This window comes from Mesoplodon bidens (assembly GCF_964165515.1).
Source record: "Mesoplodon bidens genome assembly, chromosome: 5".
Lineage (NCBI taxonomy): Eukaryota > Metazoa > Chordata > Mammalia > Artiodactyla > Ziphiidae > Mesoplodon > Mesoplodon bidens.
This window is the reverse complement of record NC_138161.1, coordinates 891,210-918,153: the sequence shown is the minus strand read 5'-3', so window position 1 is coordinate 918,153 and position 26,944 is coordinate 891,210. Positions and strand designations below refer to the sequence as shown.

The window sequence follows — 26,944 nt, the reverse complement described above, 5'->3', positions numbered from 1 at the left end:
ATTCGGGGTTTTGTTCTTGTTCACTAGCATTTTGTGGTTGGCACACACAGAGCCAGCATCTGTGGTCAAATCCGGTTACTGTCAGGGCTGCAGCTTTCTTCCTGGCTGTGAACCATCTGGGTGAACCCCGTCCTTCCCATGAAGTGGTTGTGTGGTGCAGGTGAGACAGTTAAAGGGCTTTGGAAACTGCCACATGTCCTAACTTGAAATTGCACTTGATTCTTCGTTTTAAAGGATTGAATTAAACCTGTTCTAGGAGAGGAAGTTTATAAAAATGTTCTGTGTTGATTGAGAAATGGTCTCTAGAACTTCAAAGTATAGTTTCAGTGTTGTGCTCTGCAAACCCCAGTTTCTGATGCTTGTGACTGAGGTGAGAATCCAGAGCCCACAAAGAATGACTTGAAGTTTTCTACGAGCTATAACCTGACTGCTGCATGTCGTCACAGTGAAAATATGTGGAATAAGCTGAGCTCCAGCCTCACCACAGATCCACGCACACGGTCAAGGCCCAGTGTTGACCTTCCTCCCCACTCAAGCAGGGCACTTCGGTTCCTGCGGAGCTGGAAGAGGAGAAGGAGGAGCAGCGGGTCTGCTGTCAAGAGGAGATTGAACTGCTGACGTGTCAGTCAGAGGCGCTGCTGGAGCAGCAGATCACACAGTTAAAGGTACTGGGGTTAAGAGTGATCTCTTTCGTTGCTATCCTTTCTCACCTGCAAAGTAAATAAGAAAAATTTATTCTCAATTAATTTTGATATGCAAAATTAAAACACATATTCACTGTCTTAGAAACTGAGATTTTTCAAGGCAACTTTTTTTCTTTCATTTTTATATTAAGTTGACTAGTTAGCATTCCTTTTCTTTTAAGAAATTGTCATCAAATAGTTGACCCTTAACCAACACGGAATTAAGCGTGCCAGCCCTCTGCACGGTTGAGAATCTGCCTGTGATTGACAGCTGGCCCTCGGCACACGTGGCTCCACCGTACCCGCCATTACTGTGCATCTGCACGTTCAACCAGCCACGGATCATGTGGTGCTGTAGTGTTTACCATTGAAACAAAATCCGTGGGGCTTCCCTGCGGTCCAGTGGCTAAGACTCCACGCTCCCAGTGCAGGGGGCCCGGGTTCGATCCCTGGTCAGGGAGGCAAGATCCCCCATGCTGCTCAGCACGGCCCAAAACAAACAATCCAAGGGTAAGTGGACCCACACTGTCCAACCCCGTGGTAAAGAGCCGGCTGTATTTAAGCCTGGGAAAATCTGAGCCCTGCTCATGGCCTTGCATTGGTGACTCAGCAGCGGCCACGTCAAGCCTTTTCTTGCTTCAAGGGGCCTGTTGCCACGGAAGGGTGTCTGCTCAGGATGAGTGAGCATTCGGCACCACTTCTCACAATGATTTTTACTGTGGTTTGGTTTTGTTTTTAATTACAACTTTATCGAGATATAATGCACATATAAAAATCACTCTTTTTGAAATATACAGTTTGGTGGTCTGCCGTGTATTCACAAAGCTGTACAACTCTTATTGCTGTCTAATTCCAGAACATTTACATCACCACAAAAGAAACCCCCACCCGTTAGCAGTCTCTTCCCTCCCCCAGCCCCTGGCAACCACTGATCTACTCTCCGCTTCTGTAGAGTTGCCTTTTCTGAACATTTTATAGAAATCGAATCATACAAAATGTGGCCTTTTGTGCGTGGCTTCTTTCACTTAGAATAATGTTTTCTAGGTTCATATATGTTGTAGGGTGTGTCAGTACTTGCTGTTTGCTTTCTATATATCTACTGTTTTGTTCCTCTAAATCTCCATTACTGACTTCTTTTGCTTTGATTTCCTTGATGTTTATTTTTCTATATTTTTTTGATTTTTGTTTTTGTTTTGTTTTTTGTTTTTTTGTTTGCTTTTAATTTTTTTAGTGCCTGCCCTGGGCATTACATTGAACATTTTATAACAATATGGTTCAGATTAATACCAACTTAATTTTAATAGTTCACAAAATTATTCTTCGATATAGCTTCCTTCCTTCCTTCCTTCCTCCCTCCTTTGTGCTAATATTGTCATACAAAGAACATCTGTATACAATTTATGCTCGTTCTTTATGCATTTGTCTTCTAAATCACATAGAAAAAAGAATTACAAGCTATACACATAAATATAAAAGACAAAATAAATTACTTCTTGCCGCTTTCTAGATTTTCTTTGTCTCTCAGCAGTTTGATTATGATGTGTCCAGGTGTGGATCTCTGAGTTTATCCTACTTGGAGTTTGTTGAGCTTCTATATATAGATTAATATTTTTCATCAAATCTGCAAAGTTTTTAGGCATGTTATCTTCAAGTATTCTTTTGCCCTGTTCCCTTTGTCCTTTCCTCTGGGACTCGCATGATGTGTATGTTGGTCTTTGAGGATGTCCTGGAGGCCTGTGAGCCTACTTACTTTATTTCTTTTTTCTTTTTCTTTTTTTTTGTTCCCCATAATGAATAATCTCATTTGACCTATCTTCGTGTTTACTGATTCTTCTACCCACTTGAATCTGCTGTTGAGTCCCTCTAGTGAAACTTTTATTTCAGTAATTGTGCTTTTCAGCTTCAGAATATCTATTTGGTTTCATTTCATAATTTTATCTCTTTATTGTGGGGCACTGGTTGGGGCATGCCTTCAATGCTGTGGCAGGCAGTATACATCTCTGCCTTAGCTTTCACTTCCTTTTAAGTTTTTTGATCAGCCTCTTATTAGCTCCAATTGTTATCACTGCCTCAGGCCACTGAGATGTTAAACAGTTGCTGCTAATTGTTTTTGCCAAATGGCTTGGGCACAGGATTGTTGAGGTGAGCTCTGAATCAGATCCAATAAAAAACCAGCTTTGAGAATGGAGCTCTTCAGTGAGCTGCCAGACAGGTCAGTTAGTGACAGTTGGTGGTGGTGCTTTGGTGCAACCCATTCTTCTCCTCCTCCCCCCATGGTTGCTGGGCTGCATTTTCTTTTTTTTTTTTTTTTTTGGCGGGTTCCCGGATCACAGATTGAACCCTGGTTGAACCCTGGGGCCCACAGCAGTGAAAGCTTGAAATGGTCTTAACCACTGGACCACCAGGGAATTCCCTGGGCTGCATTTTCAAGGCTATCCAGAGACTGGAGTGATGGGATTAGGGCAGGTTCAAACATCCAAAGCTTCCTGTTCTGATGGCGACTCAGCCTTTGTTTTTAATAAACACTTTAATTTTCAGAGCTATGAAAAAGTTGATTTTGACAGTTTTTGCCAGTGTTCTCGGTGCTCTTGTAGAGGAGTGGATTTTTGGAGGTCCTTATTCTGCCATTCTGGAAATGCTATCTCTGTATTTTTTTTAAAAAGCTTATTTCATTAATGTATTTTAATTCATTAGGTGAACATAATTAAAAATATTTTTTATTATTTAAGAGGAAACAGGGTTTATTTTTTAAAACCAGAGGAAGTTAGGTTTCTAAATATCTTGGATTTTGAGGGTCATGATACCCTGATGATGGAGAATTTCTTAATGTGGCCATTGGGAAAGGTAGCAGGCTGTTTCTTTTGTATTCTATATGATAAGCACATTTGAACGCATGTCCACTGGGGATAGTGGCCTTGGCCTTTTTGATCATTGTTCTTGGCACAGAATACGGAATCAATGAATATTTGTCGAATGAACTAAATTCTAGTGAACAGCAGCGAAATGGAGCAAGGATAATTTTATAACTTAAAGGCATTTTTCGTTGTTGTTAATAATATACTTTTGTACAGGGTGAATTTGAAAGTGAAAAGAAAGCTGCTTTGCATGAAAAAGAGGCGATACATAAACTTGAGCGTGAGCAGGCACAGTCTCTTCACCAAAAAGAGAAAGAGTCTTTGTCTCTGCAGCTTCAGGAGAAGAATAACCAAATTCTGCAGGTATGTGGGGTGCATCTTTTCTTTGTTAATTCTTCTTTTGTGTATGGTAAAATGTGCATAACATAATATTTACCATTTTAAGTGTACAGTTATAGTGGCATTAACCACATTCACAGTATTGTGCAAGTATCGCCACTGTCCATTTCCCAAACTTGTTCATCATCCCAGTTAGAAGCTCTGCCCTCATTAAAAATTCCTGGGCTTCCCTGGTGGCGTAGTGGTTAAGAATCCGCCTGCCAATGCAAGGGACACGAGTTCGATCCCTGGTCTGGGAAGATCCCACATGCCGCGGAGCAACTATGCCCGTGTGCTGTAACTACTGAGCCTACACTCTAGAGCCTGCGAGCCACAACTGCTGAGCCTGTTGGCCACAACTACTGAAGCCCACACGCCTAGAGCTTGTGCTCCGCAACAAGAGAAGCCACCTCAATGAGAAGCCCGTGCACCACAACTCGCCACAACTAGAGAAAGCCCGCATGCAGCAACAAAGACCGTAATGCAGCCAAAAATAAATTAATTTTTTAAAAAAGGGCTTCTCTGGTGGCGCAGTGGTTGAGAGTCCGCCTGCCGACGTGGGGGACATGGGTTCGTGCCCCGGTCCGGGAGGATCCCACATGCCTTGGAGCGGCTGGGCCCGTGAGCCATGGCCCTTGAGCCTGCGTGTCCGGAGCCTGTGCTCCGCAATGGGAGAGGCCACAACAGTGAGAGGCCCACATACCGCAAAAAAAAAAAAAAAAATACAACTCCCATCCCCCTCCACCCTGCCCTGGTACCCACCACTGTACTTTCTGCCTTTGTGAATTTGACTCCTCGAGGGATCTCATTTCAGAGGAATCATACAATATATGTTCTTTTGTGTTTGACTTATTTCACTTAGTATAATGTCCTCAAGGTCCATCTATGTTGTGCGTGTATCAACATTCATGGCTTTTTATGGCTGACAAATATTATTCCATTGTATATAGACACCATATTTTGTTTATCTGTTCATCTGTTGATGGACATCTGTTCATGGTCGTCTCTTCCTTTTGGCTGTTGTGCATAACGCTGCTGTGAACATTGGGGTTCAAGTATTTACTTCAGTCCCTGCTTTTGCTTTTTTGGGTATATATCTAACAACAGAGTTGATGGGTCATATGATAATTCTGTGTTTAACTTTTTGAGGAACTGCTAAACTGTTTTCCACAGCAGCTGTGGCATTGTGCATTTCCACCAATAGTGCACAAGTGCTCCAATTTTTCCACATTCTTATCAATACTTGTTGTTTTTCATTTTTTAAAATAATAGCCACCATAATGCATGTGAGGTGATATCTTGTTTTTTTTTTGCATTTCCCTAATGACTGGTGATGTTGGACATCTTTTCATGGGTTTGTTGGCCATTTTTGTCTGTTCAGGTCCTTGACAATTTTTTTCTATTGAAGTACAGTTAATTTACAATGTTGTGTTAGTTTCAACTGTATAGCAGAGTAACTGAGTTATATATATATATATATATATATATACATATGTGTGTGTGTATATATATATAAAGTGTATATATATACTTTTTCAGATTCTTTTCCCTTATAGGTAATTACAAGATATTGAATGTAGTTTTCTGTGCTATACAGTAGGTCCTTTTTGGTTATCTATCTTATATACTGTAGTGTGTACATATTAATCCCTATCTCCTAATATATCTCCATGTCTGAGAGTCTATTTCTGTTTTGTAAATAAGTTCATTTGTATCATTTTCTTAGATTCCACATATAAGTGATATCATACGGTATTTTTCTTTCTCTGTCCGACTTATTTCACTAAGCATAATACTCTGTAGGTCCATCCCTGTTGCTGCAAATGGCATTATTTCATTCTTTTTTATGGCTGAGGTCCTTGACAGTTTTTGAATTGGGCTTTTTTCATTATTATTAGTATTGAAAATACAGATGTGTATTTATACTATTTTTAGAGATAGTCCCGCTGTGTGACCTTTCAGAGTCGTAAGAGCACTGCTGCTTTCTGTGACGTTATCATCATACAGGGTCACTGGATTTGAACTTATTCACACACTGGAGGCACAGTTTTCTTATGAATATGTGCAGGCACCGCGCTAAGCACATTAGGTGTAGAATTTTCTCATTTCTATGCAGCTCTCTCCCTCTCAGGACACTGAGGCCCAGGAGAGGTTCTGTTAATTTGCTCAAAGTCCATGGCTGCCAAGTGGTGGGGCCAGGCCTTCTGACTGTAAACACTGCACATGGATGTGTCTGACTTAATTTGGTACCAAAGATGTCAAAGTCACTCCCAGCCAGATTCAGGGCAGCATGTATCTGTGGAGGTCAGTCATTAGCTGCCCGTCAAGGGGCATGTTCCTGGCTGCAGAGGCCCCTCCTGTGCTGGGAGCCCAGCCACGAGAAGGCAGGAGGGTGGGGGGGCACGTGCAGGGGAGCAAGGACAGCACCAGGGCTTAGGCAGGAGGGGGTTCCATGAGGAAGAACGAGCCTTTCGAAGTATTTCTTAAGCTTGTTCTTCAGTATACCAGGCATTTCTGCTGATACATGATATGCATTCTTAAAAAAACTTATTCTATACAAAATACTAAAATTAACCTGGCTTGTGGGCAAAATAGGGTTAGAGATACACCATTCAAAGCCTCTGCGATTTTATACCTCAAGGACCAGAAACAATAACAGTCCTAATAAAAGTATTAGTACAGCTAAAAAGAAATGTTAAATTCTGAATTAAGAGAGAAATTGTAACATACATAGCTATTTACTTTTAAAAGGGGGGATGGTTGCTTGATGGCAGGAGTGTGCGAGAAGGTGGGGGGGAAAGACTGAGAGGCGCCAGGAGTGGGGGAGGCGCCAGGAGTGGGGGAGGCCCCCGTGCGGGCGCGTGGAGGTGGACAGCAGGAGGCTCCGCTGGGCCAGTGGGCTGCGCTGTGCGTCCGCTGCCCGGGGGCTCCCCGGTCGGAGCAGGGTGTACGACCCTTCAGGAAACCAGACTCTGCGGGAAGCTGTTTCCACTGTGAAATCATCTTACAGGTGTCCTTAACATGTACATGTTCGGTTAAAGTAATACTGTGGAGTAAGGATGGTGTCCCACCACCCACGTGAAGCACCTCAGGAGACCCCCCCGCCCCCTGCCCCCCGCCGAGGCAGCCACCCTTCTGATTGTTACAGGTTTCTTGCTCACTGATGTGTTTATTCCTGGACACTCTGCTGTTGAGCCTCAGCCCTTTCCGGCCTTCACAAGGGTTCCGTGTTGACTGGAGGTTCACAGACGGCGCTGGTGGGGCCGTACCCGCTGTCCAAGCCGCCGAGTGGCAGCCGTTGCGTGTGTGCTCATCGGTGGACTTGGGCTTGTTTCTGTCTTTCTGCCATTATGAGTAAAGCTGCCCTGAGTTTCCTACACACACCTCTTACTCCAGATGTGCAGGAGCTTCTTAAACCTAGAAGTGCGTGTCCAGGTTGTGGGGTTCTGCCTCTGCTGGGTAAGCCCAAGGCTGTTTCTGGGCAGTTCCAGCAGTCGTGCACTTGAGCTCCCGTTACTCCACATCCTCTCCTGGAATGTTCTTGCTTTTTAATTTTTGCCAATTTTGCGGCAACGGAATGGTGTCTCTTGGTGGTCTTAATTTGCTGATAAGATGCGCATCTGTTACTATGTTTGTGATCCATTTGTGTTTCCCTTTCTGTGGAACGCCTTTTTGTATCTTTGGCCATTTTTCTATTTAAAAGAGTTGTTTGTCTTTTTCTTACTGATTTAGGGAAGGTTTTTTTTGTATTTCTGGATTTCTTCTAATTTGTGGGGGTTTTTTCCCTTTTGTCATCTTTGGATGAACAAACGTTCTTCATTGATGAATTAACTCTATTACCTTCTTGAGCACAGACAGTCCCTGACTTACAGTCGTCTGACTTAGGAAGGATTTTTTGACTTACGATGGCGTGAAAGCAGTGTGCAGTCCGTTGAATGTTGAATTCTGGATCTTTACCTTTTCCTGGGCCAGTGTTACGTGGTCCAGTTCTCTCCTGTGACGCTGGGCAGGGCAGCCACAGCTCCCCATCAGCCACACGACCAGGAAGGTGAATGACTGATGTGCTGACAGCCATTCTGGACCAAGACAGCCGGCCGCTCTGCTATTCCTTTTCAGATTACTATTAATTAAAGAAACCAGGCATCTCAAGTTAATGAATTTAGCGCTTTTCTATGTATGGGAAGAAGCAAAGTCTGGGCTCACTGAAATCATTTTTTGATCTGCATCTCCTCTACCTGGGTCCAGTATCCTGTGCTTTCCCATGCTGAGCCCGCTCAGGGCTCACTGTCCGGGCGGCTGTGGTGGCCTGATGGCTGCAACATCCTTTGTTTACTGATATGGCAAGTGACCCTTCTCAATCACAGGTGTATTAAATGCATTTCTTTTTTTAAAAAATCAATCATTTATTTTTGGCTGTGTTGGGTCTTCATTGCTGTGCGTGGGCTTTCTCTAGTTGCAGTGAGCAGGGGCTACACTTTCGTTGCAGTGCATGGGCTTCTCATTGCAGCGGCTTCTTTTGTTGTGGAGTGCGGGCTCTAGGCACACAGGCTTCAGTAGTTGTGGCTTGCGGGCTCAGTAATTGTGGCTCACGGGCTCTAGAGCGCAGGCTCAGTAGTTGTGGCTCACGGGCTTAGTTGCTCCGTGGCATGTGGGATCTTCCTGGACCAGGGCTCGAACCCATGTCCCCTGCATTGGCAGGCGGATTCTTAACCACTGTGCCACCAGGGAGGTCTTAAATGCATTTTCGATGTATGGTATTTGCAGTTTAGGATGGGTGTATTGGGATGTAACCCCATTGTAAGTGGAGGAAGATTTGATAGGAATGCAGATGAGGGAGCAGGACCAGCAGAGGGAAGGGTCTGCCGTCCACCAGCCCCACCCTGGCATCTGGGGCCGCCCCAGCCTTGAGCCGTCCGGGCATGCAGTTCATCTTCTATGTCTCTTTTGTTCATTTTTTGGTCATCGTTTGCCATCCTGAAACTTGCCATTCTCTGTTTACTTATTCCATTTTCTTTCATTTTACCAGCGACCTATATGGCCCAGTGGTTTATAGGAGCCACAGTTTTTTCCCAAGTTCCCTCCATGCACAACATTGAAACTGTTTTCTGTTCCTTTTGTTCTCTTCAGTAAATTGGTTTCAAAATTACACCCTTCTTTTTCCTCTGGCCTGTGTTTTGTGTGCTTTATGGGCCCCACGCTGGTGTCTCATCATCCGTTTTCTCCATCCCACAAACCACAGACCTGCTCTTGGATAAAGAAAGTTCCTTACAGAAACTTACTTTTAACTAAACTGTCTTAACTAAAGCTTTAACAATTTTTCTTCAACAGCTAAAAGACCAGATTTTATCCTTAAGTCGCGAAATAGAAGAGCGCCATTCCGAACTGGAGAGGCTTCAGCAAAGGCGGGAAAGGGAGAACCAGGAGGGCACAACTCTCATCTCGATGCTCAAGTCCGACATCGACCTGTCCCACGGCGAGAGGTCAGTGGCCGCCTCTGCTTCTTGGGTTGGAGTGCATGTTGGCACCTGGCAGATGGGACCCTGTGCTGCGTGGTCCTCTCGTCCAGGAGGGTCTTAAACTTCAAGATGAGCGCTGAGTCGTGGCACCCACATACCCACCACCTCGCTTTGCCGAACCTTCCCATTTTGCCAGGTTACAGGATTTGATGCTGCTATGAAGGCAGTTACTGACCCGTCCCTTTTCTTGTTTGTTTGGGAGTCTCATTTAGGAAATAGTGTCCCACCTGGCACTAGGCAGGTTTTGGCTCTGCTTCTCGTGTGGTTCTGGAGCGAGCCGTTCAGTTGTGTTTGCCTGATGTCGGGAGACGCTCTCGTCTTTGCCTGTCGGGGCCATTGGCTCAGCATTGCCCGGGAAGGTGCAGCTCACTGGCCAGCCTCTCTGGGCCCCTTTGTGCATCCCTTGGCCTGTCCCTGCCGGTATCTCGTGGTCCTGCTGGTCTGGGGTCCCCGCTGCCCCTGGACCCTTGTCCTCAGCACCGCGGCGCTACCGTGTATGCAGCGCTGAGGGTCAGAGGAGATGGGGGAGGGCTGCTGTGCGGAGGGTGGGTGCTGCTCACGTGGGCTCGGTCTCTCCGTTCATTCTTTCATGGCTTCATGATCTCTGTGAGGACCTTGCGTGCTGTGCCCAGCTGCCTTGCAGCTCGATGAGGGGAGTGCAGGGCAGGACGTGTCAGGCCTGGCCCTGCCCTCGGGGGGCTGGCAGAGAGCAAAGGCCCCGAGGTGTTCGGGGGGCGTGCCCGGCAGGTGAGATGCCCCGACACCCATGAGTGTTTGGCATTCATGAGGCTCCTCAGGGACCAGGGGTCGGCATGGTCTGGACGGGGCCCAAGGGGGGTGGGGCTGGGACCTTCTGGCGTTTTCTCTCAGAGCAAAGCAGACACCGCCTGCCCGAGCCCGTCTGGGGGTGGTCCTTACGCCCTCCCCGCACGCTCCCTCCGAGGGGCCTGGGCAGCAGCAGGGGCTGTTGGGCCCGCCGTTTGCAGTCTGCCCCCACCTGCCCCCGCCCCTCACATCCCCGCGTCCCTTTCTCACCGTCTCTGGCCCTGACCTGGGGTGTCAGCTTCCCGAGGGGCGGCTCTTCCCGTGTCTTGAGTGACGTTTCCCTGTGCTGGGCCCGAGGGAGGGGTGTGAGCCACGGGCGGATGGTGGCGGCCAAACCCTGACGTCTCGTGGGCACCGGAGCCATGTCCTGGGAGGGGTCACCGTGCCCCAGACGATGCCCCCCAGCTGGAAGGGCTGGTCTGGGAGTATGCGGCTCAGAGACAGGACTCCTGTCCTAGGGGAACCAAACACCCCAAACTCCGTGTTTGTGTGGCCCTAGAGAGAGACACGGGGAGACACGGCGCCTTCCCGTGCTGGTGAGCTGTGGGCAAGGGGTGACCTGGGCGTTCGAGCCGGTGTCTCCTGAGAGGCGGGGGCCTCGGGCCACGTCGGCGCCCAGCTCTGCTCCTGAGTTCCGGAGAGGCTGTGCCGGGGGGCAGGCTGGGTCTGTGCAGCTCGTGGGGGCGCCGCTGCGGGCAGAGCAGCTGGGGGGGGGTCCTGGATGAAGCCCCGGTGCTGGGCTGGGCGCAGGCCTCCAGGAGAGGGACGCTTAGGTCGCCCACAGTGCTGCTCGCGTGCGGTCAGCCGGGCGGGGTCTTGGCTGACGGCTGCCCGCGTGTGCCCCTCTCAGGAGAGCTCTCCGGGACGCCCTGAGGAGGCTGCTGGGCCTGTTTGGGGAGACGCTCAGGGCCGCCGTTGCCCTGAAGAGCCGCATCGGCGAGCGCGTGGGGCTCTGCCTGGAGGACGAGAGCCCGCCTGCAGGTGAGCACCGACAGCCCTGTGCCCGCAGCCCTCAGGCCGGGCGCCGGGGGTCCTGGCAGTGCGGCTTCTGTGTCTGCTCGCTTGTAGCCCCGGCACTGGACGAGGTGTGGCCCGGGCTCGACGCGGCCCTGCCGGAGCTGGACAGCGCATCGCCCGAGTGTGCCGAGACGTCGTCAGTGGCTGAGATTAGCAGTCATGTCTGTGAGAGCTTCTTCATGAGCCCAGAAAGCACGCTGGAGTGTGAGCGGCCCGTCAGGAGGATCTACCAGAGCCTGGGCCTGGCGGTGGACGGCCTCCTGGAGATGGTCCTGGACTCCACCAGGCAGGTGAGGCACGGCCCCGCGGCCCCCTGTGCAGAGGAGGGTGACAGGCTGAAGGATTGGGCGGGGGGTTGGTGGGTGACAGAGGCTGCCTGGCGGTGACAGCGCAGCCCCAGTTGCCTGCCGGGTGCTGGGCAGTCAGGGTTTCTGATCCTCCACCAGACCCTGCGGGCGAGGCAGGAGGTTTTCGCTCTCCAGGCGGGTCTGGTTTCTTTCTCTCCTCTGCCGGGTGTCGTCCTGAGCCTGTTACTCCCAGGGAGGTTCACCCACATGTTTTCCTCAAATAGGAGTCTTTTCTGAGCCGAAATTCTTGGGGAAGTAGGCTTGCTGTGAATGAAAAGTAAAACCTCAGTGCACTTAATTTAGATCATGTGTGTTCAGCCTCTTTTACTGCACCTTGTACACCATTCTAATTCCGTGTTGAATACACATGTTTAGATTATTACTGAAGACAGCAATTTGTTAACCTTTTAGAATGTTTCAGACAATTAGCACAGACATTAAGTAGGAAAACTTGGAAAGCAATAGAGAGCCTTTTCCCAAAGTTGCCCAGTTAAAAAGTAAGCATTTTCACATGAAGCATCGCTGTTCACGTCTCAGAAATATTGAGACGCGAATGCAGGTAGAGCCACAGTGTCGAGCTCTGAAGTTTCTCCTCTGGTTTCGTCCCATCTTCTCTCAGAAACCGGACAGAGTTGGGGAGCATCTGATGATAAATAATCAGGTGCTTTTGATTGTCCCCAAGCGCAGTTAAGGAACAGACGCCGTCCAGTCTGCAGTCTGACTTGGCCCGCGGCCCTGCGTCCCCACTGCCCCCACTGTGTGCTCTGCAGGGGCACCTGGGTGTGTAAGCGGGGAAGCAGGGGAGGGAGATGGGAATTGACACAGGGCAGCGGCCAGAGGGGAGCGAGGAGCCCCTGTGCAGGTCGGGGTCAGTGGTGGGGCTGCCTGAGGACCACTGGCTGCCGGGAGGGGGCAGCGGCAGCCGAGAACCCGGATGGGCGGCCCATGGCGGGGCGTGAGGAGCGGCGGCACCAGGGCGGTTTTCAAGGTGAAACCAGCAAGTTTCCTTAGAGGCTGATGGGCCCAGAAGGGTCAGAGTCGGTTACACGCAGGGGGAGGCTGAGGGGGCCCGGGCCAGGTGCTGGGTTGTCGGTCAGGACAGCTGGGTGTAGGCGTTTTGAATTCAGAGATTAATCTGGGCCCTCCAGCCTGTGGGTGGCCTGGGGGCTTCAGCCCGGACATGCCCACCAGGGGAGCTCGGGAGGAAGGTGAGGTTGGGGCCCCGAGCTGTGCCTGGGAAGGGCGGCGTCCCATGGTGTCCGACCTGGGGAGGGAGAGTCGCGTCAGGTCCCCTGCCCGGTGTGGTGATGGCCCAGGAGCCTTTCCCCATCCTCCACCTGCAGTCACCAGGGGGCCTGCCCCTGCCCGGTTGCCAGGCACCTGTCCGTGTGTCCTCTGAAATGACCACCCCCCCCGCCGTGTTCCACGCAGACACACGTGGGGTCGACGGTCACAAACGGTGTGTCCGTGCAGCGTTGCCTGTGTCTCCGTGTGCAGAACTTTCCTTTTTTGAAAATGTGTTGCTTACTTAGTAACTGACATAACATTGAACATGGAAATTGCTGTTTCTTATAGGATATTTATGGTTTCCCCAGAATTCGACGCAAATAGAACTCTGTTGGTGTCAGTATAAGCTTTGATTACTTTTGGTCCAAAATGCCATTTTCAAACGTGTTTCACAGCTGGAGGAAGCACGTCAGATTCATTCTCGTCTTGAGAAGGAGTTCAGCTGCAAGAGCGAGGAGACGGCGCACGTATTGCGGAAGCACCGGGAGCTGCTGGAGCACCTGGACGCGGAGAGCGCGGCCAAGGCCCAGCTGGCGCTGGCGCTGCACACGGCGGAGGGTGAGCGGGGCCTGCCTGCCGGGGGCGCGCGTCGTGCTGGGGTCTCAACAGCAAAGGCGTCAGCCACCTTCCCGGGGGCGCGCTGCCGCCCCGACCCCGCGTGCCTGGTGCCTGGCGCTCGTACCTGGCGCTCGCTCGCGGTGGCCGCGTGTGCTGGGCCCTCGTCTTGCCCGCCGCTCCTGTGCCTCGCAAGGAGGGTGGTCCGGTGCCGTCCCTGGGGGAACAGAACGCCCCGCCCCCGGGGCCTTACAGCGGCCTCCCGCGTGCACTGCAGGCATCGTCGAGGGCTTCGCAGAGGAGAGGGCTGGCCTGCAGGAGGCGCTGGTCCAGAAGGAGGCGAGTGAGCAGGGCCTGGTGGCCGAGCTGGAGGGCCTGAGGCAGCAGCTGCAGTGCGCGGCCCGGCGGCAGGCGGAGCTGCAGGAGGAGAACTCCGTGCTGTGGAGCCGGAAGGAAGCCTTGGCTGTGGAAGCCGGAGAGAGGGAGACCGGTAAGGAGGCCGAGCTGCAGCGGGGGCGCGGGCAGAGCCGGGCTGGCTCGGACGCGAGGCTTCGCGGTCAGAGAGGACGACGTTGCTGGCTCGCGGGGCTGCGTGTGGCTTGAGGGCGGCTGCGGTGGCTGACTGTGCTGTAGGAAAGGCTGCCGACTCTGAGGCCGCGTCGCCTGGCCAGGGGGTCGCCCACCTGTGTGCGGTTGTCAGCCTCGGCGTCCTCGAGGCAGTGGTCCAGCAGGGAGTGTCTGTTTGGGATCAAAGAAATGCAGTTTGGAGAGTGCAGGTTCGGGTCCCGCTGGGCAATAGAAACATTCGGGGCTTTTGAGGGTGAGGATGGTGGGGTTTGCCTACAGAGGATTTAATTGGAGTCAGAGGCAGAAGCCAGTCTGGGCTGAACATGCCTGAGGGCCGAGGCCGTCACGAGGGAGGAGAAGGCCCGTTACGGGGACGGGAGCAGGTGCGGTTCTTGCTGCGCCCCTGGAATCTCTGAGCTTTGGCCCGGGTCCCAAGTTCATGGCTCCCCTCGCTGGGGCCCGGCTTGAGTTCCACTCCTTAATGACCCCCAGGCTCTATGTTAAAGCCCCTGGACATGCTGACTCTGCTTTGTTTCACATTTCACAAGGTAAATAACCAAGAATGTGAAAAAAATGAGGGTTACTTAAAAATTTTCTTTAAAATTACCAGAAAAGTGTCTGTTAACCTTAGCTAGGAGGACATACGGTTTTGGTTTTTGTTTTTTTTTAAACATCTTTATTGGAGTATAATTGCTTTACTGACATACAGTTTTAACCAAAGCAGGTCATTATAGTTTCAGATTCTTAGAAATTTTAGATCTTAAAATATTTAACGTTAAAACATAAAAAGCTTAAAATGTGGAGCTTGTGGGCAGTGGCAGTGGTGGGGGCATGTCTGGGGCGGCGCCTGCGCTCTGCCCGCTGAGGGCCCGCCTTCCTCTCCCTGTGGCCCCCATGGCCCGGCCCCCCCCGCCCCCCCCCCCGCCCCGGGCGCGAGTCCGGCCAGGCCCACCTCTCTGCTGCCCCCACCACACAGCAAAGGCGTCAGCAACCTTCTGACTTTCAGGGGCTCCTGCTGAGCCACCACCCCAGGCAACTCGGAAAACTCATTTCTCTTCCTCCAATGCTTCTTTTTAATTTTCCGATTAATAAACAAACAGTTGTCTGTTTAATTGGTTTCTGCCCTCGTCTTCGGTGCCTCTTCTGGGCGAGACGCATGTTCACGCTCCCACGGCTCTCGAGTGGATGTGCGGGTCCGACGGGCTTGCAGGCTCTTGAAGCAAAGAGTGATTTGTGCCATCGTGTTGGTTTCCATCCGCGTGGGTTACTAAAACTATTTATAGTCACTCCAGACTTCATCTTCTTGTTTAGCTTTAATATATATAACATTCTTTTGTCTCTTTTCCATTTTTTGATGTGAACTTCTGATGGTAAAAAATTAACCTTTTTTTCCCTCTTTTGCTTTGTCTTTCTTTATACTTGAACTGTGTCTAATGGATGTTGTGCTAATTGAGAGCGGACCCGTGGCATCTTCTCAGTTCTGTGTCTGCGGTGAGTCTGTTCCCGCGTCTGCTCGGAGCTTCCTAGGACTTGCTCTCCCCACCACCTCGAGCTGGGGCAGGGCTGTCCCCTGCTGACTGTGCCGCCATCCACTTTGCTTGTGTGCTTGCTTCTTCCTCGTTCAGGTCGTGACCTTGGTCCCCAGCACAGAAGCTTGTCCCACTTTCCCCTCTCTGCTCGGCCCCCAGGGACAGAGGCGTGTATGAGCACATGAGCGCGTGTGCTCTGTCTGTCCGTGCCGTGTGCACGGTGCTCCCTAAATGGCAGTAAGATGTGGGTTGTTTTCTCCTCGGCTCCCCGCAGACTGGACGCTTTCAGAGAAGGACTGTGAGGGAGACTTTCCAAGACCTCGAGTGCCTGAAAGTTACCTTATTTCAGCCTCATCCTTAAATGAAGTGGTAGCTGGAGAGACACAATTCTAGATTAGGTTTCTTTTACTTGAATACTTTGAGACTAAAAACCATGGTTTTCTTGCATCTGGACACCTGCTGGCACATCTGATCGTGTTTCTTTTTTTTTTTTTTTTTTTTTGCGGTACGCGGGCCTCTCACTGTTGTGGCCTCTCCCGTTGCGGAGCACAGGCTCCGGATGCGCAGGCTCAGCGGCCATGGCTCACGGGCCCAGCTGCTCCGCAGCATGTGGGATCTTCCCAGACCGGGGCACGAACCCGCGTCCCCTGCATCGGCAGGCGGACTCTCAACCACTGCGCCACCAGGGAAGCCCCTGATCGTGTTTCTTTGGAGGTGTTTTTAGAAGTTTCTCTTTGCTCGGATGTTCACACGTCCCGGAACCGTATCTGGAGTGGTTTCCCGTGCCTGCCCTGCTCTGCCTGCGGCTGGGCGTTTGTTACATCTGGGGCTTTGTCGTCGTTACTTCTTGGCGATGTCTCTTCTGTGCGCACACTTTGCTGTCCCCAGACGCCCTGGGCCACACGTCCCAGTGGGGCAGTGTTCTGGCTGGGGCCCCCTCCTGTTCCCGGTATTGGCGTCCTGGCCTGTGGGTCCGAGTGGTGGCTGGGCCCTCCCCGTCTGAGACCCGTGTTTGTTGTCACGGGCTCTCGTACCTCCAGCCTGCTCTCCCTGCGTGGGGCGTTAGGGCTTGAGTCGGGACCCTGTGGGAGATGCAGAGGTGTGGGGTCAGGCGAGCAGCCACGTAGCCCTAGGCCTGGTGCCTCCCCTGCGTCCACTGTGACTGCCCCTCACCCCTGCAGAGAGGCCTGGCCCACCTGTGTGGTAGGGGCTGGCTGGCGGGGGGGCAGATCCATGGAACCTTTTCCCGGACCCAGGCCAGTCTTCCGTCCCGCGTTTGTTTTATCCCCAGGAAATTCTCGTGTTTCCTTTGGGTCCTCTCGATTTGCTTTCATCTTTACATGGTTAACCCACCTTAGTTGCTCACTGTTGTCTGGTCCCTGTCTCTAGCTGCCCGGCCATCTGGGGACTTGCGGGGCGCTGCCGCCCTGCAGGAGCCCACAGCCTGGCACCTGGCCTCCCCTCCCCTTCCCGTCCCTTCCCAGGCGCCGTCCTGGGGCCACTTGGTCCCGATCCTGCTTTGGCTCCTCGTGAACACTGGCCAGCTTCCAAAGGGCGGGGGGTCCTGGTGCCCATGGGGGAATTCAGCTCAGCCTCACCTGTTCTCGCGTGTCTCGTGGGCAATGCCATCTGTCCCCTGAGTTTTTCCTTGTTGTCTTTAAAAGTCAGCAGCAAAGCCCCTGGGAGCCGGGACCTGCTGCGACACGAGGGCCAACAGTGGCCTTAGTCTCAGCAGAGACCCAGCGGCTTACGCTGCAACCGTCACTCACCCTTATGGTCCTGGAGGCGGGTATCCGAGGTGAAGGTGCCGGCACGTCACCTTCTGGTGCGAGCCAGCCTCCCACTCGTGGACGCGCCTTCTCACTGGGCCCTCACGTGCAGGAGGGCAGGGGCTCCGTGGGGCCTCTCTTATAAGAGAAGCACTCGTCCCCTCGTGGGCCCCACCCTCAGGACCTCATCACCTCTGAAGGCTCCACCTCCAAACACCAGCATATGAATTCTGGGGGCACAACATTCGGACCAAGCAGTGGCATCACGGAAATAAGGCACGTTTCAGAGGTTGTCCAAGGCCTGGCATCAAGGCCACAACATTTCCTGGAGTCCTGCTGCTGACATTTTCCCTTCTCTTATTTCTAACTTTCATATCCTAAGTCACCCAGTTTTCTGTTTTCATTTTTGAAAATGCTGTGTGTTTTCATTTATAGGCACTCCTGTTTCTATAGCACACAAGGATTCAGGTTTGTAAAAGCAAATGAGTGATTTCTGTGTGATATGCTATATGTTTGCATCAGGTTTTGCCAATTTTTTACTAAAGAGGACAAGTACTTAGCTTTTGTGGCAAACTACTACATGAAAGATAACTTTGATCTTCAATATTCAGACATGAAAATGGGCAAGCATTTCTCTCACGATGCTTAACTGCAGTTACTGAGCCGCAGGAAGCCTGTCTTGCCATAGTCGTCCTTGGGCTGGGGGCGTGCACTGGGGGCCCCAGGAGGTCTCCTGATTCTGGAGCTGGCCCTCTGTGTGGCCTTAGTGGCCGCATGGACACCTCCCCTCAGTCCTGCCTGCATGAAGGCTGTGTGACCCTGAAGCGGGTCCTGCCTGGGTGGCTGACCAGGCAGCACTGGTCATCACAGCAGTGACACACGAGCCCTGGTTTCGGGTCTCTCAGGCCCGTGAAAGACATTGTTCTAACTGCATGTTCAAGCCTAATTTGCCATCGTTGCTGACTTGTTAGCCTGGACGTTTATTGAGAATGTTACATTAGTGGTTGTGATAGTTTGTCGTAAACGACAGATTTATACAAACCAAAATAATTAACTTTGGAAAGCTGGTGAAATGTAAATACAAACATATGGGTTTCACATTTCAGTTTCAGGATAGTTTCAACTATCGGGATCTGACAGGTCGAGGGTGCACATCTGTCCTCTCGAGGCGGCTGTGTCCTTGGCTGAGTCACGCCTGTGGGGGGTGGAGGGATACGCACGCTGCGCCCCCCCACCCCCACCCGCGCTCCATCGCTGGAGAAACGCGCGTTTCCACGTTTCTGCCGGCACATGGCTCCCTGAGCTGGGCTCCTCAGCTGTTTCCTCGGCACCTGTAGCTCTTCAGAAGGAAGTGGAGTCGCTCACCAAGGAGCAGTCGGAGACCAAGGAGCAGTCGGAGAAGGACCGTTCAGCTCTGCTCTCCCAGATGAGGCTCCTGGAGGCCGAGCTGGAGGAGCAGCTCTCGCGGCAGCAGGCGTGCGCCCGGCAGGCCGAGGAGCTCTCCGCCCTGAGGCAGCAGATGGGCTCCCTGGACCAGCAGCTGCGCCGCCAGCGCCAGTTCATGGATGTAAGAGTCTCGAGTGATAAGTTTGTTTGCGTCACCGGAGGTCATCTTCATAGTGTGAACTTCTTTCCAGGTTGTTAAGTAGCTTCTGTGCTGGCGTCGGGATGAACGTGAGCACAGCCTGGCAGATTGTCTCGGGTGTTGTGCACGTGCATCTTGCCCTGGTCCAGGGCAGCGTCTGCTGGCCCCCTGCCGTCTGCTTTCTGTCTCTCCTTCTGCCTGTGTCTCAGAAGGCGCCCCCGGTCCCACCTGGAGGCTGCGCCTCTTCATGTGGCTCCGTCATTCGCGGTGTCCATGACAAGGGGGCCCCTTCCGCCCTGTCGCCGTCCTCTGCTCCTGCCTGCAAAGGGCGGTGGGGACGCTCGGGGAAACGGTCCAAACTGGGTGCCTCTCGCGACAGGCGCAGGCGGTGGAGCGGGAACGCGAGCGCGAGGACTTCCAGCAGGAGATCCAGAGGCTGGAGGAGCAGCTCCGCCAGGCAGCCCGGCTGCGACCGCCGGGTCCCCGCGACAGCGACGTAAGTCAGCCCGTCTGCCGTGCGCTGGGCCCCGCCCATGGGGAGCTGTTCTCTGCACCGCTTTCAAAAAAAGCTTTATCTTTAAACCCTTTTTTGCCTTCCATGTACACGAAAACGACCACGGGTGCAGCTGGATGGTGAGGTGCGAGTGCTCCGTGCTTGTCTGTGTCTGTCTGTCTTCCGTTCGCCCCCTCGATGCTGCCCACCCCCTCGCCTGTTCCCTGCATGACCAGACAGGGAGGGATTGGTGCACGGGGCCCTGTCTCTGGTTTGTTTTTCTTGCTTCTTCTGCTTGGGGTCGGATCTGTCTGCTTCCTCCTGTCTGAGGTCGCTGTAGTTGATTTGCTTCTTCTTTTCAAAAATTAAAATTACCTTGAGATGATTGTGGATTCACTTGCAGTTAGAGGAACTAAGACCAGTTCCCGCCATGGTGATGTCCTGCAGGAGGTCCCAGCCAGGGTGTGGACCTGCAGACAGGAGACGGCACCCACTCCCTCCCACCCGCTAATCTGCGCTCTCTCCGCAGCTTTGCAATTTCCAGGCTGTTGTGCAAACGGACCATAGGTGTAACCTTTGCACTCAGCCTGCTTCTCGACCCTGACCCAGGCGGTGCTGTATCTATCTATGCTCGGTTCTTTTTTTTTTTACTGCTCAATGGCTTTCCATTCCTTCCTCTCAAAATTTATTTTATTTTACTAACAAATTCTGTGTTATTTTTTGTATATCATTTTATAGAGAGAATTCTGTCTATTCTTTCACCAGGCTTCACTGTGCAGCATGGGTCTAGAAAACCATGTAGAGGATCAGTCTTCTCACAGTTGTATTGTTGTACTCTCTTTACTTTGCGAGGTGGGTTTTTTTTTTTAAACTATTGTTTCTGAAGCATTTTCTGTGGTTTTTAGATTGAATTGTTAGAAGAAAAATTGAGAGAAAAATCAGATGGACTTAATGAACTGATTATAAAGAAAGATTTGGCAGATAGACAAGTATTAATCCAGGAAGAGGAGATTAAACGTCTGCAGGAGACAAACGCCAGCACCACAAGAAAACTGATGCAGCTCCAGGGAGAACTGGAGAGACAGCGGAAAGCTGCGAGGGACCTAGAGCAGGTGAGCTTGCGGTCCCAGGGCAGAGGGGGGCGGCCGGGGGGAAGCTGCTGTGGCAGCGCTTCATTTTCACCGCAGACCCCCAGCTCTGACTGCTCCCCTGTGGACACGGTCACCAAGCGTGTGGGCGTCTCCCCAGTCCCCAGCGACCCCAGCTGGATGTCCTACGACTTAGCTCAACTCTGACACCGTCTACCTGGAGATGGCGTCAGACCCCACAGCTTAAGGGCTCAGTCCCACAGGACTGTCCCCGCACCCAGATGCCACCTCAGGTCCAACTTTTATAAGTTGAGGATCCCACGACCCGCTCCTGGGTTTCGACGAATTTGCTAGAGTGGCTCACAGAACTCAAAACACTTTACTTACTGGGTTGCCAGTTTATCATAAAAGGATGCAATTCGGGAACAGCCAGATGGAGGAGGTGCAGACGGCAGGTGGGGAGGGCGCACTGACCCAGAAGCTCCTGGAAACCCATCCTTCTGGGTTTTGTGGAGACTTCATCATGCAGCCATGACTGGCCATTGGTGATGGATTCACCCTTCAGCCCCTCTCCCCCTGCCCTGGAGGCCAGGGCTGAGACTGAAAGTTCTGACCCTTTAATCCCATGGTCAGTTCCCCTGGCAACCAGCCCCCATCCTTCAGTGGCCTGGGGCTTCCCCAAAGTCAGCTCTGTGACTCAGACTCAGATGTGGCTGGAGGGGCTTGTTCGGAATGTAGGGCAGCTTCGTCACTCTCATCGCTCAGGGAGCGCCAAGGTGTCAGGCGCTCTGTGCCAGCATCGGACAGAGACCAGGTGCGTGTTTCTTATTGCACATCCCAGTGTTGCATTTAGTGTAATAACATTTCATACCAGCTTTATAGCACTCCTTTGTCTCTCAAGTACTCTTGAGTTTATCCCTAGTAATTAAGTAAATCTTCAAGATTTTAGGTTTAGAAAGCTTATTTTATTAAATACTTTACATAGAGCCTAGTTATAATTATTTTAATTTTTGAGAAAGGAATTTATGTCAGCTCCTCAGTGAAAACACCTCCAGTGATAGTTCTTCTAGTTGTCGTTTGGAATTACGCCTCAGTGATGTGCACGTTCTTGTGTCTAAGAGTTTAAGATGAGGTGGGAAAGCTGCGTGTGGGCAGGTTCCCTGACTGGGAGTGGGGCAGGGCGGGTAGGAGGGCCTTTCCAGTCAGCGCTGCCCCTCCTTTGCGCATTTAGCCCGAAGGAATCCAAGTTTCTTGTATCTTGTGTCACTGGGGGTTTAAAGGTTACTTGAAAGTCTGAGGCTCAATAAGAAATTTTATTTTGGAATCGTTTTGGCCCTAAGAAAACCCTGGCTCAAGGAGGAGAGTTTTATCAGGTGTGTTTGGTTTGAAAATGCTGATGAGAACCATTAGGTGAAGCCCAGGCCCCTTCTTGAGGATGTGCTGTGTGGGAAGGACGCCCAGCACAGGTCCCGTGGCTCCTGAGTCAGCCAGCTACTCGCTCTGTCCCCCCTTGCTTGGGGACAGTTCTGGGTGGCTCCCTCCCCCAGCCAACAGCTACCGAGCTTACTAGGCACCAGGGTGTAGAAAATGTCTTTTTTCTCCTCTACGAAGTTGGACCACGTGTACAATTTTGGATGCCTGTTTCTTCCCTGCGTAATATGTTGTGACCATTCTGTCCATAGTAAATGTTGCTTGAAAACTTTTTAATGGGCTTCTAGCATTCATTGTATGGATGTGTTGTCAGCCATTGCCCTGTTCTTTGTCAGGTTCTTCCCATTTAGAACAATTTGCTGACAGTCTGGAGACCCTTTTGGTACCTTGTTGAATAATGACTGGGATAACTTCCTCGCAGTGGCATCTCGGGCGCAAGCGGTGGCTCTGTTTGGGCTGCACCCTCCACTAGGCAGGCGTCTGCTCTGGAGCATGGCTGGGTCTGTGGATGGTGTGTCTGGCATGTGCAGGTGTGCTCCAGAAGGGCTGAGGATGACCTACACTTTAATAACAAGCTGCAGTTTGAGGCCCCTGATTTCCTGAAACACTTGCCTAAAGTAAATGTTTTTTTCTTAAATAGGACAAAGAGGCATTACAGGAACAGCAGATGAGTAACTTGCTCCTGGTGTCCACACTGCAGTCTAAACTGGATGAGGGCAAATGCCTGGGGTCACCTGCGGACAACCGTCCTGACGATGCAGAAGTCCAGCTGGAGGCGGTGCACAGGGCGCTGCTGCAGCATGAGGACGAGGTGCGTGTGGGGCGGGCCTTGTGGGAGTGTCCCCTCACTGCTCCGTGTCTGCTGGTGGCCTCCCCTGCGCTTCTGTGTAGAGGGCAGGACATCCAAGCGATACAGTTTGTGGGCTTGTCACTACTGTGTTCGCTTTGTCATTTTAACATTTCTATGTGGATTATAGGACAGTAAGTTTTTCTGGCACGTACTTTAAATCTTTCCAAGTGATGTTAATAATTATTAAATTGATTAGAATATTAGGTCATTTTTAATGCTTACCTTTAATGCAAGGTTTTAAACTTAAAAGAACAATTAGAAAAAATTAAAGGTGACTTAGTAAGTGAAAACGAAGAAGTACTACATCTGAACTTGAAATTAGACGTGCAGGACAACAGCACTGCCGTCAGCATCAGAGAACTTCAAGAAGAGAATGCCAGTTTGAAGGTAAGCGAGAAAAACCCACCGACTCCGCCTGTGTCAACCGTGTATGCGCTGTGACCGGTGGAGTGACCATCAGCTGTGGGGAGTTGGCCTCGGGCTCCCCGACATTCGTGCGCCTTCCTGCTGAGACAGAAGAGGGGCCTCATGCTGGCACCCCTGGGCCAGCTCTAAAGTGTGCAGCGGGGCCAGCTTCTAGGGACCACTAGTGGGAATCAGAGTCACCTTGACTGGTGATGTTCATCTCCTTCACCTCCTGCACCAAACTCTGCTTCCTGTTTGCAAGTCCTTTAAAGGGTTCTTGTTGGAGTAAAGCTACAGGAGAGGCCCTTCCCTAGTGACAGAAACCGTGAAGAGGAGATAAGTCATAACTTAGGAACCGTGTGACTACTTTGGGCTCCGTTCTAGAAGAGGTGATTTCCAGGACGTAGTTGCTTCCTTCTAGGAGCAGAAGAAACTCTGTTTTTAAGTCTTCTCTATTATCTTAATGTAATTGTGCTTTTTCAGCAAAAAATAAAAACAACCTCTGTATAGTGCAGACAGCAACCAAAGTTGTAAAGAGAACATCACCTTCAAAGATGGCCTTGAAATAGTTGAGTTCAGACTCACTTGTTGCCTGTGGTTGCAGCCTGGCGGTCATTGGATGAGTGTGAACTCACCGCAGTGAAGGAAGTCGAAGGGTCGTGTCATTTATGCCTGTTCCTCACAAAGGTTACATCTTCATGATTGTAAAATAATCTTTAGTGAAAATGGAGTTTTAGGCCAAAGGACAACACTGGTTGTCCTTTCGGTGGGGATTCTTCCTTAGTTAATAGATGAGTGGCAGGTAAGAGCACACTTTGCTTGTTCTTTGGTGATTGCTTTGAAACGAGTTGCCTAGAAAAATGCAGTCATTGATTTTTGAAAGCTGAACTAATATGTTATTTTCGGCAGAAAGCACTTTAATAGAAAAACATTTTCAAATTGAGTGTTACTATTTAAAACTGTAGACTTATTTAATTAGGATATTTCGCATCTGCGAGGTCAGGGGACTATTTCCCATAATAATGCTTTCTTGGCATTATTATCATTGTTATCATTTCCACAAGCATTTCTGCAAAACAGAGGAAGGGAGATGACATGTGTGAGTGCGTAGGCCGAGGCGTAGCTGGCCGGGGCGGGGCGTGGCGCCCTCAGCGAGGTGGGCCTCGCCTGGCACTGTGTGTGGGACTGCAGTCTGATCTGGTGTATTAGGCATTACGTTCTTTGTAGTTTGTAAGGTGTCTGGGGGTCAACAGGGGCTTCTGTGTCCTTATACAAAGGTTATAGTTTTTTTTTTTTTTTTTTTAATTAATGTTGGAGGAGGGTTTAGAGATGGTGGGGCTGTAGAGTAAAAAGGAGTTTTGACTGCAGTTCTTCATGACCCCAAATGTTGCAGTGACAGAGGCTATTGGGAAATTAATGATCTGTGTTGGTACCTTATATATGTGGCAAAATTGTACAATATCCTTTTGTGTTACTTTGAAGAATGCCTTTAAAACCAATGACTAGTTTTTTTAAGGAGATTATATCAGTTATTTGTCCTTAGTACTCTAGAATGAGCCATGTGAGTGTAATTTTACATACTAAAAAATATCGTAAATATTAAAAATAGGTTATGTGATAAGGAAAATATTTTAGTTCCATTAAGAATAGAAAACTATTATAAAGACAATCCCAAATGTTTTCTTTTGGGATTTTTGTTCATTTCTAGACATGTAAATTTGTACATCATTTGTTTTATGTAATTCTACTCCTTTTTTGTGAAAATGTCGACGATATCTTTACTTTGATATAATAAACCAAAATTCCATTTGTAGGACTGACTCTTGTTAGATTTCTAATTCTGTGAAAGAAACCACGTTTTGTTATATTTTCTGTCCTTATTTTGTGTCAGTGAAGGTTTTCATCATTTAGAATCATGGTACCGTTAGGTTTTTTGGAATGCTGTACACTTATGTTCCCACCATTCTTTGTTAAGACCTCTTTTGATGTGGTTATTGTTCTTTCTTTTCTGTGCTTCCTTCAGCAGCTACTTGTCATCCTAACACCTTATTCTCAACATGTATTGTCCCTTCCTTCATTATTTATTCTTAATCCTTGGATTAGTGTTGTTTCTTTAATTTTATCATTTACTCTCCCCCTTATTCTATAATTTTCAAGGAAGAGGTCTTAAACTTTTTTTTTTTTTTTTTTTTTCGGTACGCGGTCCTCTCACTGTTGTGGCCTCTCCCATTGCGGAGCACAGGCTCCGGATGTGCAGGCTCAGCGGCCATGGCTCACAGGCCCAGCCACTCCATGGCATGTGGGATCTTCCCAGACCGGGGCACGAACCCATGTCCCCTGCATCGGCAGGTGGACTCTCAACCACTGCGCCACCAGGGAAGCCCTGAACGTTTTTTATTAAATGTATTCCTAAGTATCTTAGGTTTGTTGCACTATTGGAAATGGGCTTAAATTTATTTTTATTATCCAGTTGTTTGCCATGAGTATACACACATACATACATATATGTATATAATTTTTGTATATTAACCCTGTATCTTGTTACCTTGCTAAACTCATATATACTAGTAGTGTTTTTGTAGATTTCTAGGGCTTTCTATGTAGAAGAGTACACCGTCTGCAAATAGACAGTTTTGTTTCTTTCCAGTCTTTGTCCTTTATTTCTTTTCCTTTCTTATTACAATGTCTAGCACTTCCAGTGTAGTGTTAAATAAAACAGGTGAGAGCAGTCATCCTTGCCTTGTTCCTGATCTTGGAGGAAAGTGTTCATCGTTTTGCCATTAAGTATAATGTCAGCTGTAGGTTTTTCATAGATACCTTTCATCAGATTGAGGATGTTCCCTTTTGTTTCTGCGTTGCTTCCTCTAAATCTTTTGAAATACTTATATTATTTTTCTTTTAACTCTTCGAATAGGGTTAACTACATTGAGTGATTTTTGAAGGTTAAGCCAACCTTGCATTCCTAGGATAAACTCTACTTGGTGGTGATGAACTACCCTTTTAATACATTGTTGGATTTGACTTGCTGATCTTTTTTTAGTGGATTTTTCATCTGTGTTCATTGAGCTACTTTTTAAAAAAATATATTTTATCAGGTTTTGGTATGAAGGTTTTGCTGGGCTTATAAAATGTTGGAAATTTTCCCACTTCTTTTTCTGAAAGAGGTTATTTAAATACATGTGATTTCTTCTCTAAATATTTTAATAGAATGTACAGTGAAACCATCTGGCCCTGCAGGCTACCTAAGTGGTGAGGTTTTTGGTAATGAATTCTGTTTCTTTAATAGGTATAGGGGTGTTTAGATTTCTGTTTTATCTTGTGTTACTTTTGACTGACTGTGTTTTTCAAGGAGCTTGTCCACTTCATCTAAATTGTCAAATTTCTTGGCATGAAGGAGTTTATCATCGTTCCTTATTAGTCATTAATCTTATTAACCATTTTCTTATTAACTCATCGAATAGCCGTAAGTTATGCATTGATGACCCTTTTTTCATTCCTGATACTGATGAATTTGTGTTTTCTCTTTTTCTGAGGTCTCTGTAGCCTAAGGGTTTATCAGTTTTACTGGTGTTTTAAAAAAACAGCTTTTGGCTTTACTAGTTTTCTCAATTTTTTTCCTATTTCTTTGATTTCTCTTATTTTCATTATTGGATTCCTTTTACCTCCCTTGGGTTTATTTTACTCTTCTTTTTCTAGCTTCTTTAGGTGAAACCTTAAGTCACTGATTTCATTTATTTATTTATTTAATTTATCTGGCTGCGTCG

At 49.5% G+C, this 26,944-nt stretch overlaps 1 protein-coding gene across 1 annotated transcript in view; it reads left to right on the top strand.

Moving 5' to 3' along the window:
* The window catches only part of PCNT (pericentrin), a gene marked incomplete at its 5' end in the record, with an annotated part of 91,718 nt that overhangs the window by 22,048 nt on the left and 42,726 nt on the right, over window positions 1-26,944 (top strand). The window contains 11 exons of the mRNA XM_081234721.1: window positions 537-665; window positions 3,755-3,901; window positions 9,245-9,396; window positions 11,108-11,238; window positions 11,326-11,564; window positions 13,304-13,466; window positions 13,741-13,953; window positions 18,666-18,895; window positions 19,293-19,421; window positions 20,312-20,518; window positions 22,566-22,736. Of these exons, the coding sequence (XP_081090847.1) occupies window positions 537-665; window positions 3,755-3,901; window positions 9,245-9,396; window positions 11,108-11,238; window positions 11,326-11,564; window positions 13,304-13,466; window positions 13,741-13,953; window positions 18,666-18,895; window positions 19,293-19,421; window positions 20,312-20,518; window positions 22,566-22,736 (1,911 nt within the window). The remainder of the gene's footprint in view (window positions 1-536; window positions 666-3,754; window positions 3,902-9,244; window positions 9,397-11,107; window positions 11,239-11,325; window positions 11,565-13,303; window positions 13,467-13,740; window positions 13,954-18,665; window positions 18,896-19,292; window positions 19,422-20,311; window positions 20,519-22,565; window positions 22,737-26,944) is intronic.